The 20,888-nt window shown below is 38.8% G+C and overlaps 1 protein-coding gene across 4 annotated transcripts in view; it reads right to left on the bottom strand.

Annotated features, from left to right (window-relative positions):
- CTNNAL1 (catenin alpha like 1) overlaps window positions 1–20,888 on the bottom strand; it is a 63,540-nt gene that overhangs the window by 5,646 nt on the left and 37,006 nt on the right. For 2 of the 4 annotated variants that reach the window (XM_069575504.1, XM_069575506.1), the window contains 10 exons: window positions 17,659–17,751; window positions 14,761–14,911; window positions 11,731–11,768; window positions 9,383–9,433; window positions 9,134–9,288; window positions 5,589–5,637; window positions 2,799–2,855; window positions 2,546–2,659; window positions 1,636–1,719; window positions 548–1,497 (listed from right to left, as the gene is read on the bottom strand). In XM_069575504.1, coding sequence (XP_069431605.1) covers window positions 1,492–1,497; window positions 1,636–1,719; window positions 2,546–2,659; window positions 2,799–2,855; window positions 5,589–5,637; window positions 9,134–9,288; window positions 9,383–9,433; window positions 11,731–11,768; window positions 14,761–14,911; window positions 17,659–17,751 — 798 coding nt within the window. In that variant the 3' untranslated portion in view covers window positions 548–1,491. Of the gene's footprint in view, window positions 1–547; window positions 1,498–1,635; window positions 1,720–2,545; window positions 2,660–2,798; window positions 2,856–5,588; window positions 5,638–9,133; window positions 9,289–9,382; window positions 9,434–11,730; window positions 11,769–14,760; window positions 14,912–17,658; window positions 17,752–20,888 lie in introns of those variants that run through there. The other 2 variants (XM_069575503.1, XM_069575505.1) reach the window with 1 other exon arrangement.

Genomic DNA, 20,888 nt, shown 5'->3' with positions numbered 1-20,888 from the left:
ACCAGCAAATCCCCATTTCATGTAGCACAAATGATTCCCAGAGATGTCATAAAACAAAGATACTAAAGATAGTAAAAGGTTTATATATCTGTTTTACATATACTGTTACAGCATTCTCCCATTATTTCCACTGTAATTTAAAAGAATATTTTGGTTTCAGGGAATAAATATCATGTTTGGTGATTTCTATAAAGAAATATTTTATAAAGGTCATAACAAAGCTGACTACATCCCATTTTCTCCCGAAGGCCTACAGCAAATTCAGGTTTCCTTCAATAAAATACTGACTAGCTAGGTGGTAGTTCTGTGGTTCTTCATGATCGGGTGCATATTCATTATGAGGGCTGAACCAGATAATTATCATCGGACAGGCCTATAGAAATGCTGCCTTTTGGCAACTGGCATGTCCTGTTAGATTTCAAAATGAATTTCAAAGCACTGTGATAAAAGAACAGAAAAACAAAGTTAACAATACAGAATCAGGACAGAACTTATAAACGGATCCTACAAACCCACCCCACAAAAACAAAAGCTTTGAACCCTAAAATTTAAAAGACTAAAGATGTTTATTTGTTTTATAATGGAACATTCCAAAGGCATGTATATAAAATGTATGTTTACTCAGAATTTAAACAGCTTAGTTCAGTTATTCTGTCTTCTATCTTACATTCCATCAGTCGCTACTGAGAAGTACAAAAACTACTTCTGAAGCCAGTAACAGAGACTTAGGGTTCCAACTAATATTCAGGGCAGAAACAAGCCAGCTATGCTAGAATGAGAACTACAACCACTTCCTAGTGAGCTGCTCTCTAGGCTTTTGTGGCGTGAGCTCCATGATCCTGCTTTCGGGAAGGGAGAGGAGAGGGACATGCATCACAATAGACTGCCTGTGCTCTGAAACACAGAGAACAAACGTGTGCTCTTAGGATGGATGACCTGCCCCAGAGGGGAAGGCAGAGGCCCAGTCATTCTCAGTAGGCAGGAGGGAGTGAAGACGAGTCCACAGGCTTATGGGAAACCCTGCATCACCGAGACTACTGGCTATCTTCTGATGCAAATTAGTGTCCTAGATGAGAAGCTTAAATTTTATAAAATAGAAACTTATGGTAAAATATGCCATCCGTGAGCATATATTTAAAATAGCTTCTTTGGATTAAACTGTCGTTAAGACAGTTGGGATATTTGGTCTGACTTAAAGAACATTATTCAAAGCAATGTCCCATTTTAAAATCACCCTGCAATTAGAAATATAGCAACTACCATGGCATTTATTAGTTGTCAGAAAGCTTCACAATCGGTTTCATGATCAGAAAATAAAGCAAGATTTTAGTTTGTTTTCTCTGCAAAATTGTTGAGTTTCTGAAACATAAAGGATCATTTGCTTTTTAAAACGGTCAGTGTTGCCACATGGCGTTCCCAAGATCTGACCTCAAAAGTTTCTCAAGTTTTACCATCCACAGTTGTAACTGAGACCCATCTGCTGTTTTCCATCTAAAGCTGGAAAGAATTGATATAATTAGTTTCTGCTTTACTCTTAAAATAAAAATTGCAAAGTTAAACAGCATCTATTTTCTTTTGCATTTTCAATTACAATAATTTTTAAAATTTGAGTTTAAGACAGAGAAATCATCTCACCTTCTTCAACAGTTTATAGCAAAGTGAGAGAAGCTGAACCAAAACAGCCATCATGGATCTCGCCTTTGTAATACACTTATCAACCTGGAGTGACAGAAAGCAAGCAGATCAAATTCCTACCAGGGGGCCTTCAAAAGACTTTAGTATCTACAACTTCACCATTACAGAAATCTAAGGGATCTCAGCGGGTATACAGATTAAGGTCCCTGAACTGACTTGATGGACTGAGGCCCCAGAACACAGAAGCCGCGATTGCTGCTGAGGTCTCGTGTGTGCCAACTTCATGGCGCCTCAGGAGAATGAATGCAAAACCAACCTGCTCTATTTCAGACCACTGATGGGTTTCTCAGTGTGCACCAGTGGCAGTGAGCCCCTTAACCTGCAATCCCTCGCACTCTGCTGCACACAAACTTCCTAAGATAAACAATAAGAGCCTTTCTCTCTGAAGGGTCTGTGCCCTAGACAGGTGATGATGGTGACATTTAGGGGCAGCTGCTCAGTGCTATGAGCGACGTCACTTTCACTTTTCACTTTCCTGCATTGGAGAAGGAAATGGCAACCCACTCCAGCGCTCTTGCCTGGAGAATCACAGGGACGGGGGAGCCTGGTGGGCTGCTGTCTATGGGATCGCACAGAGTCGGACACGACTGAGGCAACTTAGCAGCAGCAGCAGCTCAGTGCTATGGCATTAATCATGTCCCAAAAGCTAACTTATCTGGTGAACCTACTGCTCCCCGAGGTCAGCTACAGATGATACACAGTTCTTGTAGTTGAGGCAGGAAAATGGAAATCAATTGTACTTTGGGTATTAACACTTTATTTGAAGAAAGAGGCTGGATGCTAACCTAATAAAAAAAGGAGTGTGAACATTTCTCAAGTGCCTTCCTGCACATCCCACTGTCCCTTTTACCTTTAGAAACACTTGATTCTGTAAAGGTGTCTTAATTATTGTCTGGAGCTGGTGGCAGAGAGGGACAAACTTGTTTATTTCCAGGAGAAGCATAAGTTTGTCATCATCTTTCAGCTGAAATGTAAATATGGCAGTTATAACAGTTCCAATGAAATGCCACCTTTTAAACATCAAATATACCTTAATAATACACTCTCAAAATGAGTATTTATGACATCACCACCAGGACCAGGCAGGGGGATATGTGAATTACCTGTTTTGAGAAAGCCTGTACACTTGAAGCAAGCTTCAAACCCTCTTCAGCAAAAACCTGGTAGAAAGGAAAAACTACTTTAGGTGTATGTCTTCTATTGGTAACAAGTACACTCATAGATAATTTTCATATGGAATTTAAAACTAAAACCCAAACATTAAACACCTGTCATGGAACTCCTACGGTTTTCCCTGTGCCCAGGAAAACATAAGAGTTTAACTCTATCCACAAGCAGATTTCCCAGACCTGATGCAAACTCATCCCTGCAGAGGCTCCTCTACGTGTGGCCACCTCCAATTACCGTGGAGGATCACGCGATACTTAGAAAAATTATGTCTGAGCTTCTGGATGGATCTGAAGTTCATCCCATAGTAGCCCCAATTATAAAAGGGTGATGAATCTTGGAACATGAGGTCAAAAGCATTAGAACACTGGTTTTTGCTTCTGGCTTAGCAAGAGGGACTCTGTCACCCAGACACGTTCTTCAGCCATCTGAATGGACCAATTCAGATTAGATTTTTACTACTTACTGCACATTCTATGCTTTATTAGTAAGCAGAATAGGATGACAGGAAAGAATGCTGGAAAATACTTTAGACTATTCAGGATGATTATTTTCAAACGGTACATAGAATCTTCTAGAGTGAGAGATACCAGGGAAATGAAGATGTAGCTTTAGGTGGCAGCAGTAAGAGTAAAAAGAACTGGGTAAATTTGAGAATGATTTTTGAAGAAAAAGACTAGATCTTGGTAATAAATTAGGTAAAGCATATGAAGAAGGAGAAAATCATTTCAGGGTTACCTTTAACGTTCTTTCCAACAGCCTTGGTATCATGGGATAAACTGATCTCAGGGTCAAATAGCCCTTTACATCCCTCCTTAGCCTTTAAAAGGGAAACCAATGTGTTTCACACCAACCTTCAAACCTAATGGAATGATTCACTTAACCCACATGTTCCTCCTCATCTTTCCACATTACCACTTTCTCTTGTACGTATCAGCTCTTCCCTTCTAGCCTGCAAACCCCTAGGAGCAAGATCCCTGTCTCACAGAATATCATGGTCTCAGAACCACCTGAAAGCTGATGACTCCTAAGTCTCTCTATTCTTGAGCTATCCTGACGTGAACTGTACATCTTACTTGAGCAAGACTACATGCTTGATTTCCAGTCTCTAAATCCAGTGTTGTCCCTCTGTTCCTTATGTCAGTAAATGGCGCTACTGTTTACCCTGTTGGTCAAACCAAAAGCCTTTGAAAACAGAAGTCAGGTCATGCCACTGCAAAACCCTCAATGGGTTTTCTATCATTCTTGGGGGGGAAAAAAAATCAAGGTTTTTCCCAAGGCTCAGAGATGTCATACGTTACCACCTTCCTTCTTGTTCACTCCATTCCACCCACGCTTGTCTCCTTGTTCTTCAGACACCTGCACTTCCTGTACTTCAGGGCCTCTGCACTTGTTCTGTCTGCCTAAAATATTCTACCCCCAAGATATCCAGCTAGCTCACTCTCTCAACACTCTACTCAAATATTACCTCCTTAAAGAGGTCTTTTCTGACCATCCCTCTATCACTTTTATGTTTTTATCTCTAAGTATTTATATATGGGCATTATATACTTAATTGCATATTGTCTATCTGCTCCCACTAGAATGTAAGCTCCATGGGGAGGGGAAGGGGCTTCCTTTTGTTCACTTTTCTCTGCAGAGCTCTTAACCCCAGGATCTGACACATCAGTACAAATTCAATGACTATTTGATAAACATTTTATGTAGACACTTCAGCAGATGTTGGTTTAATAAATACACTAACACAGAAAGAAGTTAAGAGTGGATAATTTTGCAGTGAAATACTCTCTACGATGTGGTCTGCCTTGGAGTGGACATGGGTCAAACTGAACAAAATGAATCCAGAATTTACTCCAACTTTTTAAACAGAAATAGCTCACTCATAGTCAATTTTACAGAAAAACCAAATGAAATATCTCCGGCAGTTCTTCTGACTCTGTTGACTGGCATCCTCTCAAGCTGAAATCCCTTTCCTGAAGAGACTTAGGTGAAAGCACAGGGGAATGCCAAAGGAAACTATATAAAGGTGATAAAGTGATAGAAATTTCAAATGCAAGAATGCCCTTGGTTCTAGAGAGGCAAACAGACTGACATGAGAGTCAGGGGAAACGAGAAAGGCATCCTGTAATCTCACCATCTAAGCCTCTAAGTAAGGGAGGAGGATTAGAGTCAGGCCTACGTGAAATTTCGTAAGACACACAGGCCAGAAGGGCAGGTGTCGGTGTTTCTGTCTCTCCCTGAAGGCCCTAATCATCGGGACTATGGAAGAAGGAAACTAACATGTACTGCGAAGCTGCAATGGTCTCAAGCCTGTGACAGAAGCTTTCTTATGTGTTTCCTCATTTAGTCAATACCATTCATCCAGTGCAATAATGAAGTCAAAAAGCTTTCCTAGTATTCAGGACAATATAAGAGACAGGCATCTGCTAACAGGATATTTTTACCTACTTGGGAAAACCTAAACCTTAATATTCCATCTAGTGACTATCAAAGCCCATTCTACTTTATCCCTATGTTTTTTTTTCCAAAAAGGATAACCGTTTTTTAGATTTAGCTGTAAAATACGCTGTGCAAACCCTTGACTTTTCTACCACGCTTCTACTGTACACGTGTGGTATGTACAGGTAAACACACTAATGTGACATAGTAAATCATTCAGAAAACTATCTGTTACCAACTTTTAGTCCAGAATTAAAGTATTATCATAAAATAGAAAGTAAACATACCTCTAGTTGATGAATTAAATCCTGGTAGGTTTTTAATGGCCCCTCTCCCCTGAAATAAAATAATTATTAAGGAGGTAAGAAAAAGTTATTGCCTAGAAATTAATTTTAAAGTTTTAGAGCATCCTGTTATTTACAGATCCAAAATTTGAAGAATAATATTGAAGAGTCGAGTAATATTGTCACTCTTCTTAAAGCAGCTTTAACTCTTACCTCTAAAGGCACGTTTAAAAACTGGTCAACATTATATATGTTAATTTTATAATGTAAAGAAAATTAAAACATATTTAAGTTTTATGTTTTTTTAACTTTCTTCATTTTCCTTCATAAACTCAAAATATGAGATCTGAAAATAAAACGCCTTTGTTCCATAAGAGATAAAAGATGAGACCGAAAATCAAGAAATTATCATTTTTTATTCTAATTTCAACTATGGCAAGGCATGTCAGAAGTTTCAATTCTGAGTCTATAAAATCAGCAAAACAATATTTGTGTTACCACTCTCATCAAGAAGATTAAGGAATATCACATTGAAAACTACCAAGAAGAATTAAGAACTTCACAAGTGAAAAGTAAATTACAACAAAGGGCAACAGAATACATTAAGAAGAGCAACAGCCTAGGCGTGAATCAGAAGATCTGAAATCTAGCAGGTACCGGTGGCCCTCAGTAGCTACTAGTTATGAATACAACATTCTTTTATGCTGATAAACTGTTGGAAGGACAAATGAAATTATGAAGCAGAAACCACTTTAAAACTATATGATACTGGTATGTGTGAAATCTTTAAAAAGTATAATCCATTAGAAAATCTAAAAGACATAAATTATAAGAAATATGAGTAACTGTAAATAAACGACAAAGAAACTATATAAATTGTCAAGACAACCTTAAATAACTGCCTTTAAGAAAAACTATAAAACCGCCCAGGACCATTACAAAACTGGTACTGTGAAGACTAACAGATGAGTCTCAGAAAAAAGCAATTAGATGAGGCTGGTAAGCCACTGTCTTAAGGGAAAACAGAAAAACTGTTTGGGGGAGAAACAAGTACACTGACAGGGTGGGTAGAAAACAAAGCCAGCTTGAGAGTCTACGACAATTATATTACTGAGACTTGCAAGAATGACACAAGGTGCTATACATCACAGAAAATTCATTTTATTTTCCTGAACGTCAGTGGTTCCTGTCCAATAACCATACCCCAGGAACAAGTCTGCCTCCACGGAGCTTTAGTTATCCCTTCTCTTCACAATAGAGCCTTTCATGCTTCCTACTCTCTGTGGGCCGCATGTCATCCCTTGCCAGGATCCACTATTCTGACTCAGAAACAAAAACTGCTTACCATACAATCCTGAAACATCCTGAGATAAGAAACAAGAAATAAAAGGGGCAGTCACAAACTTAAAAAAAAATTTTCTACTGATGAATCCTTTATTTGGGAAGATTTTATATACCAAGGGTTTCCCCGGTGGCTCAGATGGTAAAGAATCTGCCTGCAAAGCAGGAGACCTGGGTTCAATCCTTGGGTCAGGAATATCTCCTGGAGAAGGGAATGGCAACCCACTCCAGTATTACTGCCTGGAGAATTCCATGGACAGAGGAGCCTGGTGGGTTACAGACCAGGGAGGGTCACAAAAAGACATGACTGAGCAGCTAACATTTTCACTTTATATACCAAACCTGGAGAAGGAAATGGCAACCCACTCCAGTACTCTTGCCTGGAGAATCCCATAGAGGGAGGAGCCTGGTAGGCTACAGTCCATGGGATCGCAAAGAGTCAGACACGACTGAGCGACTTCAAAACAAACAATACCAAACTACATTTGGTAAGCAAAAATTTATTTCTTTAGTTTTTAGCAGTCAAAAAATTTTTAATCTGATTTTTATCACCATGAGATAACTAGCATGATTCCAGTGCAAAGATCTCTGTTTCTTCAGTTAATCTTCACATTTCAGTTAACCACACGTTGAATGTAGGTAAACAAAGAAACTCTATTTTACTTTCTTTTGCACACTTGACTCATCGGATTTTTAAGTGATATAAACTAAAAAAGGAGGTCAAAACTAGTTTGAGAAAATTCAATTCTGGGAGAAGGTTGCTAAGAATTAAGAACAAAGGAAGGAAACCACCGAAGTGGGGGACAGAAAGCTCTCCAATGATGGAAAACATGGGAAGATATTAACAAATGACTGCTGACCAGAGGCAAACTTATTCAACTCCTATCATTTCTCCTTTACCCCCTGGAAGAATCATTTCTCTTGAAAAGGTAGAAGACATCATGAAGACAAGAATGAATGTTTCTTCCTCACCCCTAATCTTCCTTTATACGAAGAAATCTTCACCAGCACAGCCTCCCTGACTTCTCTCTGCGCTCTCACTTATCTCACCCCTCAGAAGAGGGTGGATGATTACTGATTTTTATGTTCAGTCTTTTTGCTGACTTTGCGAAAATAAATTGGACACGGTAGCCCTTTCATTTTTCCTTTTTCTCTTGGTAGTAAAGGTACCCTTGGAATATATCTGGTCTTTCAAGTGTTTTAAGAGATACATTCTGCCCCTAGGGGGTAAGATTTCTTAATTCTAGGTATTATTTTTAAAAACCTATTTGCCTATGGCTATAAACTACATTATTCAGTATCAGCTTTATAAATGCCACTGGCCCCCATCTGCCTATTCTTTTGCTTATTTTTCAGTTAATTCTGAATTTGGGTGAAGAAAAAGGGGCTCTTTATTGAGCCCCAAAGCCCACACAGTGGTAGAGATCCCAATTAGTTTAGCTGAGCTTCAGACCAAATGGATTACATTCCAGAATACGGAACAACCGGCAGGTGCGGCCCACTGCTGGTTATAATTTCAAAGTCAAAATGAGTAGAAGAGAAGCCACAACACTGAAGATACCAAGTATTCTCCAGTTTTGAAAAATGAGAAAGATACATATCAGAAGGATGAGTGAAAAGTCTGAGGTCATGCCTTGAGAAAATTCTAGAACAGGTTATTGAGTGCATAACTGATTAAAGTTTTAACAACACTGAGATACTATTACATATGTATAATCTTCCATTATTATAAGAAAAGACAGAGAATGTAGCTCAGATAAATGTAAAGTTAGGGAAACTCTGCTACATAATGAATGCTGACCGGTGGAGGTGTGGCACCCTACCCACAAGGCAGACCTATGGCTCTGTTCCTTGACCTGTGTATAAGCAGTCCCTGCATAAAGGTTTCAAAGGCATGTCGTTTAAACTTACTGATGCAGGCTGGGGGAGACACTGATACGTGGGATGACGAAAAATCAGGAAGCAAAATTATTTCAGAACTATGCAAGGAATGGCACACAAACCTAGAAGAGGATCTCATCTAAGTCCAAATCCTCATTAAATGAATGTCTTCCTGCTGCATTCACTGAACTGTCATAAGAACTACTACTCAGTCTTTTTACATATATTTGAAACCAACTTCAACCTATCAATGACATAACATGGCACTTTTTCTTTATACCAGATATCATCAAATTCATTTTAAAAGGTAATGTAACTACATTTACCTAGTAAATAAATACAGAGAATAGGCCATACTGGACATGTTCCGTCCAGATAGAACCATCTCATTCTCCTGATCCTCCCACTTCTCAATCTCGCAGTTGGCATCAGAAGTGAGCAAACCCAGTTTGAGTCCAAGCTTTGCTATCTTGGCTTGCTCCTACAAAACATACATTTTTAATCAAAATGATGTAGCCATTAACTATGTAAAAGTAAGACTGGAAGTAAGACTATCGCAAAAGAGAAGATCTTACCTCAGAGTCAGGCTTATCTGCCTTTAATGATCTCAGGTTTGCACTATTCTTCTGTGACAATAAAAAGATTAGAGCATCTTAAAAATCGGTACAGTTAATTGTGAAGACGCGCAATAGTAACGCAAAGCATAACAAAGTACCTTAACAAAATTTTAACTAAAATTTTTTCAGTTCATACTTAAACTTTATTAAACTGTTTAAGTAAAAACAATTATGGTTGACCCTTAACAACGTGGGGGTTAAGGGCGCTGACCCTCACCTTAGCCAAAAACCTCCGTATAACTTAAAAAGAGTCCACTCTCCATATCCATAGCTCCCCCATATCTATGGTTTTGCGTCTGTGGATTCAACCAATCTCAGATGGTGCAGCACTGTAGTATGAACAATTGAAAAAAATGCACTAATAAGTGGACCTCAAACTTCAAACCCATGTTGTTCAAGGGTCCACTGTAACGGCAAATACCCGAATATGTGGCTTCAGCTTTGAACAGGTAGGTAGTTGGAAATCTGGGGCTATGGAAAGCATCTGTGTTTCAGACTCCTAAAGACTTCCGCAGTCTTCCCACAGACCAATTACTACACACCCAAACCTCCCTGGCCCCTCCACTAAATTATTCTTAAGAAATGATGTAATAAAATTAACCGCTACATGGCAGCTTTCAATATCTTCCAAATGTTAAGACTCTGGAGTTCATTTCCTTTAACCAGTTTGCCCTTTTGAGGGATAAATTTCAGCCTCCCGGTTTCACTTACATCCAGATTCCTAATCCTATATCCCAGGTTATATAGGTAATTATACTTAGAATTTAGGATTTACTATTTGAACCAGCATGCCTTTATGGCCCCTAGCTTTGAAACAGCAAGTTAGTTTCTATGTAGGCTATTTAAAACTCAAGAGTATATTTCCTCTAGGGCAGGAGAAAACATTGTACACCAGTTTGGTTACCAGGCTGGCCCACAGATGATTGCTTACTTGTAAAAACCACTACCTATAGCAATGTTTCTTTGAAAAATATATTCAGAAGTTCTCTTGAGATGGCGGCCCAATTTGGGTATTCCCTGCATTCTGAGATCTGGTGGGAACTCCCCTAGCTGGGGCAGCAGTTCCAGAACAGCTGGGCTAGTAGAGAGAAAAAGGCCAGGAGACCAGGGAGCCATTTACTTTTTAAAGGAATCATTTATTTAAATCACCCCCCCACCCCCGCCGAGTATATATTCACACACATGGACACAAAATGCACATTATGATAAAACACGCGTATGCCTGCTTAGCTAAGAAGGTAACTCTGAAGTATATGCGTACTTCTCTGTTTTTTGTTTCCCTTATTATCACCATGACTTACTACTTCTGACCAGCTATTCTGAAACCACTTTAACTGCAGAACAGAACAACTGCAACTTTTCCCTTTGTTTCTATCCCAGTTTATATTTGTTGTGTACCATAAAAGAAATGGGAGGAGGTAACGGACAGAAAACAAATACAGGGAATCTATAAAGTTACACACACACACACACACACACACACAGGACAGAAAACAAATACAGGGAATCTATAAAGTTACACACACACACACACACACACACACAGCCTCTTGGGTTCACTAGAAAATAAGCAGAGAAGACCAATGATTTCTTTGGCTCCATGTATAATTACATCATCTGTATTTTCTTCCTTAGTCTAGTAGACTATAAAGCAATTGATAGAAGTATTTAAGAAAGTTAAGAAGACCCTAGAGGTTTTTAGGTTTTATTTTATTTGGAATTTCACACTCTACCTTTATTCAATTTAGTTGTGTTTTCATTGTTTTTATTTTTAATTTTACAAATTATTATTATTAAAGTGTTTATATGAAGACTGAAAGGGAATTGCCTGAAAAGGTACAGAAACCATCCTAATCATATAACCAAGCTTGCCATCTAGTGGGCATTATTTTAAAATGCAGTCAGATGCATCAGTTTTAGTCGTATAAAGCCAAAAAAAAAAAAAAAAACCACACACACACAATTCATGTGTCTAAAAACAAACAAAATGGCTTATTTTCATCAAGGCAGAAAGCATTCAGAAAGTTCTTAGTCTGCATAAAATGGTTCCAACATGACCTTGTGAATTAGACCCAAGCTATGAAAAACAAAACAAAAAAAACCCCTGACTTCAGATTATGGCTTTATTAACCATAAAATCCATTACCTATTCACTCAACCCCCAAACCAAACACAAATAACCAGACTATGGGCTACATCCAGACTACTACTCAGAATAACAATTCTGAACAGTAGCAACCTCCATAACAAGAGCATAATTTGAATTCTGAACAAAAATTTTCTCAATTGGACAAAGATCTACTTACCATTGGCTTTGGAAGTGAAAGGTAGCCATACTTCTCTCCTGCAAATAACATAATATAACTTAAAACAAATTTCCCACTATTCACATTTAATTTTTAAAATATTATTAAATAAAATGTTAGTATATTAGTTTTGATAATTTAGTCTAGTAATTACATATGACTGAGGAATAAGATTTTAATTTTGTTTGTGAACATGAAAAAAATATATTTGGCACAGATTTTGATTTATAAAATTGTTTCTGAAGTCCTGTCTTCACAATTTATGTTTAATACTCCTTACATTAAGATGACATTTGTGCCATCCTTACTTCTGAGTCTATACCTCTAGATAAATTAAGTCCAGAATTAAGTTCCAAAGGCCCTCTCATCTTATGAGGATGCAGAATGATTTTTCATAACAACCTAACTGAGGTCCTCTTTCAATATCCAGAGCTTTTCTGTATCTGCAAAACAAAGCTAATCACCCAAGGACAGGAAAGCCTCATTATTTTACTGAAGATATGCTCTAATATTCCTTTGTTCTATTTGAACCATCTTGAAGTTAATCTGAGTAGCCTGTAGTTTATAGGGATGTACCAGGTTCTATGGCTCCGCACTTATTTTGTCACTTGGCAGACTGGATGTATGAGATGCTGTTCACTGAAGTGGGGTGAATAGGAAGAGGAGCATGCTTATGGATGAATATGAACTTACTGGGGGGGTATATGAGTTGGGAATAAGGGAGTGATCCAGCCAGACAAAAGATAATGGGGCCAGGATGTTAATAGTAGAAACGAAGATAAGAGGACTGATTTAAGAAGAATTTTACAAGTAAGATTGGTAGGATTTGATGAGTACAGAGGTAAGAGACAGTGTGAGGATAACTGGGCTTGATCTAATCCAAATTCTATAATACCCCAGTCCTACCAGTGAGAACATGAATTTTTTTTTCTGATTGATCATACCATGTAAAGTCCCTTTCAGGATCAAAACTAATTATAAGAACTTCTACTACAGACTATTAGAGCATATCTTCAGTGAACTAATAAGGCTTTCCTGTTCTTGAGTGATTAACTTTGTTTTGGAGATGCAGAAAAGCTCTGGATATTGAAAGTGGACCTCAATTAGGTCAGAATCTGCAGGCTACGAGAGAAAGCAGGAATTTGACTTTTATTTGTCTAAAATAATCTCAAATTCTAAATGTTGATACACACTCATCACTAAGGAAAGGTGGAGTCTTTTTGATCTGGTCCCTTCTAATACAAAGGGGGATCATGGCCTCCCTAAAGGCAGAATTGGATGAAGGCAGAGAGGCAGGAAGACAAAGATTGATTTTTGAATTCTTGACACAATCTCAGGAGGTCCTATTATGAAATCTAAGGGTCTCTTGGTAAGTGGACAACCACCTAGCTCTCAGACTGACTTCAGATATGCAAACACTAAAGGCTCTTTTTCACTGCGTAGCATGTTGTTTGCTACTTAATTGGTTGGCTAACTGATACTTGCAAATATATCTGATTAGTCTCCCAGTCAGGGGAGTCAAAATTTGCAGAGCAGAACTAACCTGGCTAAAATCAAGTGGAGGCTTTCCAATCATAGTTATGAGTTATAACAGTAGCAAAGAGAAACCAAAATCTGAAGGACCCACTCTGTCCTTCGCAGGGGGCAGGTGCGAGGTAATAGGCAGGTTTGTTGAAATAACCATACAGAATAGGAAGAGCAGCACTGTTACACTGGCTCAGCTCATCAATGACAGCTAACTCAGAGCTGGACTTCCTTGGAGGAAGAGCTATATTTATGAGCTTCATGATAACAGTCAGGGGGGAAAAAAAGGCAATGCAAGAAATTAAGCAACTCTGACTCAATTCACCCTATATAAGTAAGGATGCCTCTGAACAGCAAGATACTACTAGTTAAAGAATGAGTGTCCCATTAATCAAAGGCAGCAGTTTCCTACCTAAAGAGGAATTTCTGTTCAGCACTTAGGAAGTTAAGAAAATCCTGATCTGGGGGGACAGGTTACCCAAACCTTAAGAAAGACTGGGAAGCTTCTCTTCATTTCTACACAAGTCTTACGGTTAAATGACCATTTTCTTTAAATATGGATCAGTTATAATCAATTTACCTTTTAGTATACAAAACTCACCTCACATAAAGACCCATTCAATACTTTATCAAAGTATCAAAATAATGTGCCATTCAGACTAGCTATCGATTTTTAAATGCAGAAGCGTGGTAAGCATTTATTACATTTTACAAATTATATTATATCTACAAAGTCTACTATTCTCTGACTTTTAAATAAATCAATAATTATCCTAGATGGGTATTTAAAAAAATATGATACGTTTAGATGCTCATATTCAGTAAAATATGTAATTTGATGTTATTTTGACTTTAAATGACATTTTAAACAAGCATGCTGACACTAACAGAAGCCATTAAGAAGGAAAAAAAAACATAAAAACACATGAACAACTGGACACACAGTACAATGGGAAATAAAAATCCAAGTTGATATTAAAATAAAGAGTAAAAATTATGCCTCTGTACATTGTATGGTGCTATTCTACACGTTGTAGAAATACCAGTGAACTTACCCATCAAACGAAATATTCCAAGATTATGTAGTCATCAAGGAAAGAGATTCCATCCAAGTGGAAGGAAAGCAATTTGAAAATCAAATAACTACATTCATTTCATTATGAAGTTAGTAGAATTATATCAGAGAATTACTGTACTATAGAAGAACTTTTGTACTAAAACTAAAAAAAACAATTTATAAGAAATATAAAAATGACTTAATTTCAATAAGAAAGCTAGAATGTTAATATTAATTAAAAGGAATCCCCTACAACAAATTTTACTGCTTTGATACTATATTGAAGGACAAGTAATAATTTTACTATTTTTTGTGTAAGATACTTTAATATAAAAATAATCCAGTTGGGTTATAAAAGTTATTCATTTGGCATCTGACGTTTTTGACATTAAAAAATTAACAGCTACATTAAAATATGAATATATTTCAATATATGGACAGTTTCTCACCTCGTCTTCCTTCAAACACATCATTGATTTCTCTCAGCAGTATTGACATGTCACTGATTTGGGATTCCCAGGCTTCACAGAATACATCTAGATTTTCTTTAGCAATTTTACTAGATGGATGCAGTGTCAAAGTTTCAGCAGCAGAAATTATCTAAAGAAACAACACACAGGTTTAAACTTCAAAATCTTACCCCTCAGAATCATACTGGAAACCAAACTTAAAATCAACTCAGTGATTCAACTATTAATACAAAGCAATTTCTACACATAAGTCCCATGTCGGGCAATATAGACGTACATAGTAGAATAAAACTCACTGTTTCTTACACGCTTATCTACAGATGAATAGTAGGCATTATTGTACACAAGCAGTGGTATCAGCACTGGCAGTAATGATGGTGGTAACGGTGGTAGCAGTAATAGATGCATATACCTACAAGTACATGGTGGATATACCCTTGGGGTACTGTGCTCGATACACATTAGTATTAATCCTCCAACACAGAAACAAAGTACTATCCTTTTCAAATAAGTATTATTCTGATTTTACAGCTGGAGAAAACTGAGACTCAAAGATATCAAGTAACTTATATATGGCTCTTCAGGGCACTGTACCCATGTTCCAGGTGTTGCGAAAACAGCTGTGAATGAAACATCAATGTTCCTCTCTCATGGGGCTCATATTATACTATGGGGAGAGAGATGATTAAAAATTTGTAAGCAAATCATGAAATATCTTCAAAGATGATAAATGATAAGTATAAAAACAAAGGGCAAGGAGGATGGAAGGTATTAGGTAGTCCCAGTATTTTAAGCTAGGTGGTCACTGGCAAAGGTGGTGTGTACATGAAGAGCTGAAAAAGGTGAGGGAATCACAAGGAAGCCTGGGCAAAGGCATCTGAGGTGAGACGTTTCTATATGTTCTAACAGCAGCCCAGCAGGCCAGTGTGACTGGACTAACATGGAGAAAAGGAAGGTCACCAATGATTTCGTGGTGCAGAAATGCACACAGTAGGATAGGCTTTACTCTGAGGGAGACAGGGAGTCACTGAAGAGCTTTAGAAACCGATATGTAATGGAAAAGAATGTAAGAAAGAAAAAGACATAAAACTGAACCACTTTGCTGTACACTAATAACTAACACAACATTGTCAATCAACAATACTTCAATTAAAGAAAGGAAACCGATATGGTCAGAGCTGCCTTTGAAAGAATTAGACCTGGGTGCTCCTCCTGGGTGGGCACAGTCCCACAGGCACAGGCTTCACAAGCAGGTGGCAGCTTTATGAGGAGAACAAGGTTCCCCATCTTCAGGGAAGGTGGGTGCATGGCCCGCCAGCGGACAGGAAGCTGGACACAGCAGTGAGGGCTTCTCAACTGGGGGCCACTGTACAGGATGCCAACTGTTCAGCTGTGCCTTGGGTATGATGGGACTGTAGATGAAATATAAAAACAACACTGCCAAAGCAGAGGTGTCCAGAAATCCTATAAATTATTCTAGAAGTGCGCTCTATTTTCTTAAATTACCCCTTTGAGAAATAGAAAAGACCAGGAATAAAAGCTGAGGCTAAAGGAATAGAAAAAGCCTTTCAAGTTGTAGAAATTGACAACAGCCTCTATCACCATCCTGGGGAAGAAAATAAGCTTTTCCTAATATCCCTGCCGCCACGAAAACAGTAAGCAGAGAATCACAACCACAGAGCTGGCAGAGACTGAGGGCTACAAGTGCTGACTGTGTATCACAGAAGATCTGAACTTTAGTTCTAATGAAATACATTTACAGCCAAAGCAAGTAGTGTGACTCCCAAATGGACAGGTAAATCTTGAAACCTTGGTTTCCCCCAATAAACAGAGATCTTCTGGTTTTAACAAAATGCTCAGCAGATGGTCACTGTGGATGGTCACTCATATAGTTTCTGCTTCCAAGCCTTTGACACTGTCCTCTACAGGGGAGCATAAACATCCATCCAGCATGGTTCTGAGAGCCTACACATACTAAGATGCTTTTGCTGTTCTCAACTATAAATTCAGGGGCTCAACATCTGTCATCCGATAATGCAAAAAAAGGAATAAGTCCTTTTGACTGCCATGATAAATAAGAACACTTGGTAAATTGTATGTTAGAGCTTAGACCTAAATAAGGAGAAGGTCTGACCCTCAGGTTTTCCCTTAACTTGACAGAGACATTTTTAAATGGGATATCCATTTTAAAAATGCTTTTAAAAATTATAAAAACAAAGTAACATTATAGAGAATTCAGAAAAAAAATTACTCACAATTCTCCCTAACAAGCAGAACATTCCTTTCTGCACAATCCTACAGTCATTTTCATACATATAGGCATTTTATATGTAGCAATTATAGCATAGAAATAAATCTGGATCCTGCTTTTGTCACCTAACATTTTAATAAAACACCTTTTGATGCTGCAAATTCTAGTTATCATAATTACTATTCTAAATGTCATAATATACTATACTATTTGCCTAATTAAAGATTGTTATTTGAATCTTATTATAAGCAATGTTGTAACAAAATCTTTTACTTTTCTTTAATCTCCTTATGTCTTTAGGAATTTGGGGGTCAAAATGTATTTTTATGGCTTGTTACATAGTGGTAACTTATTCTGCAAACATGTCATAACCTACATGATAAACAGCTTTTCATTTAAATAGGTATAAACTACAGCATCAGTTAAATGAGCCAATCTCTAGCTTGGCAGAAGACCAGATAACCCAGTGGAATGTTCTGACACGCTATCAACACATTCCATTACCTTCATTTCTCTCAGCAGATACAGCCTGTAGCTGTACAGAACTAGTGTCTTCCTTGTATATAACCTGTTATGACACTCAGATAAAACATAATATAGAATGAACAATCTGCTGTTCATCATACCTGCTGGCCAGTCACCTGAAATGTCTCCTCTGCATGTAGACAGGTTATTTCAAGAGGTTCTGTCCCCGATACATGTCTCAATAATCGACAGGTCTACAAGAAAACATTTTTATAGTTCAGCTTTCTCCTTCTTCACAATACATAGCATCATTTTATAATTAATAAGGAAAATAAAACAGGGCTTTCCTGGTGGCTCAGAATCTATCTGCCAATGCAGGAGACATGGGTTTGATTCCTGATCCGGGAATATCCTACATGCTGCGGAGCAACTAAGCCTGTGCACCGGAAACATCGAGCCTGTGCCCTAGAGCCCGGGAGCCCCGACTACCGAGCCCACGTGCTGTGATTACTGAAGTCCGTGCGCCCTAGAGCCTGTGCTCTGCAACAAGAGAAGCCACGGAGATGAAAAGCTCGCACACCACAACTAGAGCAAAGCTCACGTGCAGCAGTGAAAACCCAGCACAGCCAAACTAAATACATACAGATAAAATTATAAGAAAATAAAATATTAAAACCTAAAAAATAAATGTGTACATTAATGAGAAGATTATTATACTATACTGGTTCCAAACAGATTCTCTAGGAGCAAAACTGGAACAAATAAGGGTTGAGCATATAAACTACTGTTTCCACTTCCCATCTGAACACTGTAAGGTGGTCACAAAAGATAAGAGCCAGGAGAAATCCTGAGACTTCCCTGGTGGTCCAGTGGTTAACACTCCATGCTACCAATGCAGAGGGCACAGGTTCAATCTTCGGTGAGGACACGAAGATACCACATGCCACAGGGCACGGCCAAGAAGAAAAGAACCAGGAGGAGCCCTGAAAGATTGTGTAGTGCCCACATATTTTACGTATGAAGAAACGTGGTTCAGGGAAGGACTTCCCAAGATCTCTCAGCTAAACTGTCAGTTGCCACAAGCTATACATTCTTTCTGATAACAAACAACACTTCTGTCAATTAGCACACCTTTTACTGCAAAGAACCCTGGATTAGGCAGACTGATATAATGAATAGAGAGTCTGTATCAGCAAAACTTATTGAAAATCTTGATGCTTAACAGTCTGAACTGATCTGATTCAGTCTATTTCTGTTTGAACTGGTGTATTCCAGTTTAGACCAGTCTATTCTGGTCTAGATCAATCTGATCCAGTCTGAATCAGTGTATTCTGGCCTAAACTAGTCTGGACTGGTCTATACTGGTCTACACCAGTCTTCATTTAAAATCTGTAGTATTCTGATCTGACCAAAATAAAACTTCAGAGAGTTCAGTTCAGTTGCTCAGTCGTGTCCAACTCTTTGCGACCCCATGAACTGCAGCACACCAGGCCTCCCTGTCCATCACCAACTCCAGGAATCCATCCAAACCCATGTCCACTGAGTCGGTGAACCCATCCAACCATCTCATCCTCTATCATCCCCTTCTCCTCCTGCCCTCAATCTTTCCCAGCATCAGGATCTTTTCCAGTGAGTCAGCTCTTTGTATCAGGCGGCCAAAGTATTGGAGTTTCAGCTTTAGCATCAGTCCTTCCAATCAATATTCAGGACAGATTTCCCTTAGGATGGACTGGTTGGATCTCCTTGCAGTCCAAGGGACTCTCAAGAGTCTTCTCCAACACCACAGTTCAAAAGCATCAATTCTTCAGCACTCAGCTTTCTTTATAGCCTAACTCTCACATCCATACATGACCACCGGAAAAACCATAGCCTTGATCAGACAAGCTGGAATCAAGATTGCTGGAAGAAATATCAATAACCACAGATATGCAGATGACACCACCCTTATGGCAGAAAGTGAAGAGGAACTAAAAAGCCTCTTGATGAAAGTGAAAGAGGAGAGTGAAAAAGTTGGCTTAAAGCTCAACATTCAGAAAACGAAGATCATGGCATCTGGTCCCATCACTTCATGGCAAACAGATGGGGAAATAGTGGAAACAGTGTCAGACTTTATTTTGGGGGGCTCCAAAATCACTGCAGATGGTGATTGCAGCCATGAAATTACTCCCTGGAAGGAAAGTTATGGCCAACCTAGATAGCATATTAAGAAGCAGAGACATTACTTTGCCAACAAAGGTCCGTCTAGTCAAGGCTACGGTTTTTCCAGTGGTCATGTATGGATGTGAGAGTTGGACTGTGAAGAAAGCTGAGTGCCAAAGAATTGATGCTTTTGAACTGTGGTGTTGGAGAAGACTCTTGAGAGTCCCTTGGACAGCAAGGAGATCCAACCAGTCCATCCTAAAGGAGATCAGTCCTGGGTGTTCATTGGAAGGACTGATGCTGAGGCTGAAACTCCAATACTTTGGCCACCTCATGCGAAGAGTTGACTCACTGGAAAAGACCCTGATGCCAGGAAGGATTGGGGGCAGGAGAAGGGGACGACAGAGGATGAGATGGCTGGATGGCATCACCGACTCAATGGGTGTGAGTTTGAGTGAACTCCGGGAGTTGGTGATGGACAGGGAGGCCTGGCGTGCTGCAGTTCATGGGGTCGCAAAGAGTTGGACACGACTGAGCAACTGAACTGAACGGAACTGACCAGATGCACCTTTGCTGACAAAGTAATGTCTCTGCTTTTCAATATGCTGTCTAGGTTGGTCATAACTTTCCTTCCAAGGAGTAAGTGTCTTTTAATTTCATGGCTACAATCACCATCTGCAGTGATTTTGGAACCCAGAAAAATAAAGTCAGCCACTGTTTCCCCATCTATTTGCCATGAAGTGATGGGACTGGATGCCATAATCTTAGTTTTCTGAATGATGAGCTTTCAGCCAACTTTTTCACTCTCCTCTCACTTTTATCAAGAGGCTCATTAGTTCTTCTTCACTTTCTGCCATAAGGGTGGTGTCATCTGCATATCTGAGGTGATTGATATTTCTCCTGGCAATCTTGATTCCAGCTTGTGCTTCCTCCAGCCCAGCATTTCTCATGATGTACTCTGCATAGAAGTTAAATAAGCAGGGTGACAATATACAGCCTTGACGTACTCCTTTTCCTATTTGGAACCAGTCTGTTGTTCCATGTCCAGTTCTAACTGGTGCTTCCTGGCCTGCATACAGATTTCTCAAGAGGCATGTCAGGTGGTCTGGTATTCCCATCTCTTTCAGAATTTTCCACAGTTTATTGTGATCCACACAGTCAAAGGCTTTGGCACAGTCAATAAGGTAGAAATAGATGTTTTTGTGGAATTCTCTTGCTTTTTTGATGATCCAGTGGATGTTGGCAATTTGAT

This window comes from Ovis canadensis, chromosome 2 (genome assembly GCF_042477335.2).
Source record: "Ovis canadensis isolate MfBH-ARS-UI-01 breed Bighorn chromosome 2, ARS-UI_OviCan_v2, whole genome shotgun sequence".
NCBI classification, from domain to species: Eukaryota; Metazoa; Chordata; class Mammalia; order Artiodactyla; family Bovidae; genus Ovis; species Ovis canadensis.
The sequence above is the reverse complement of the archived record's forward strand: the minus strand, read 5'-3'. Positions and strand labels throughout refer to the sequence as shown.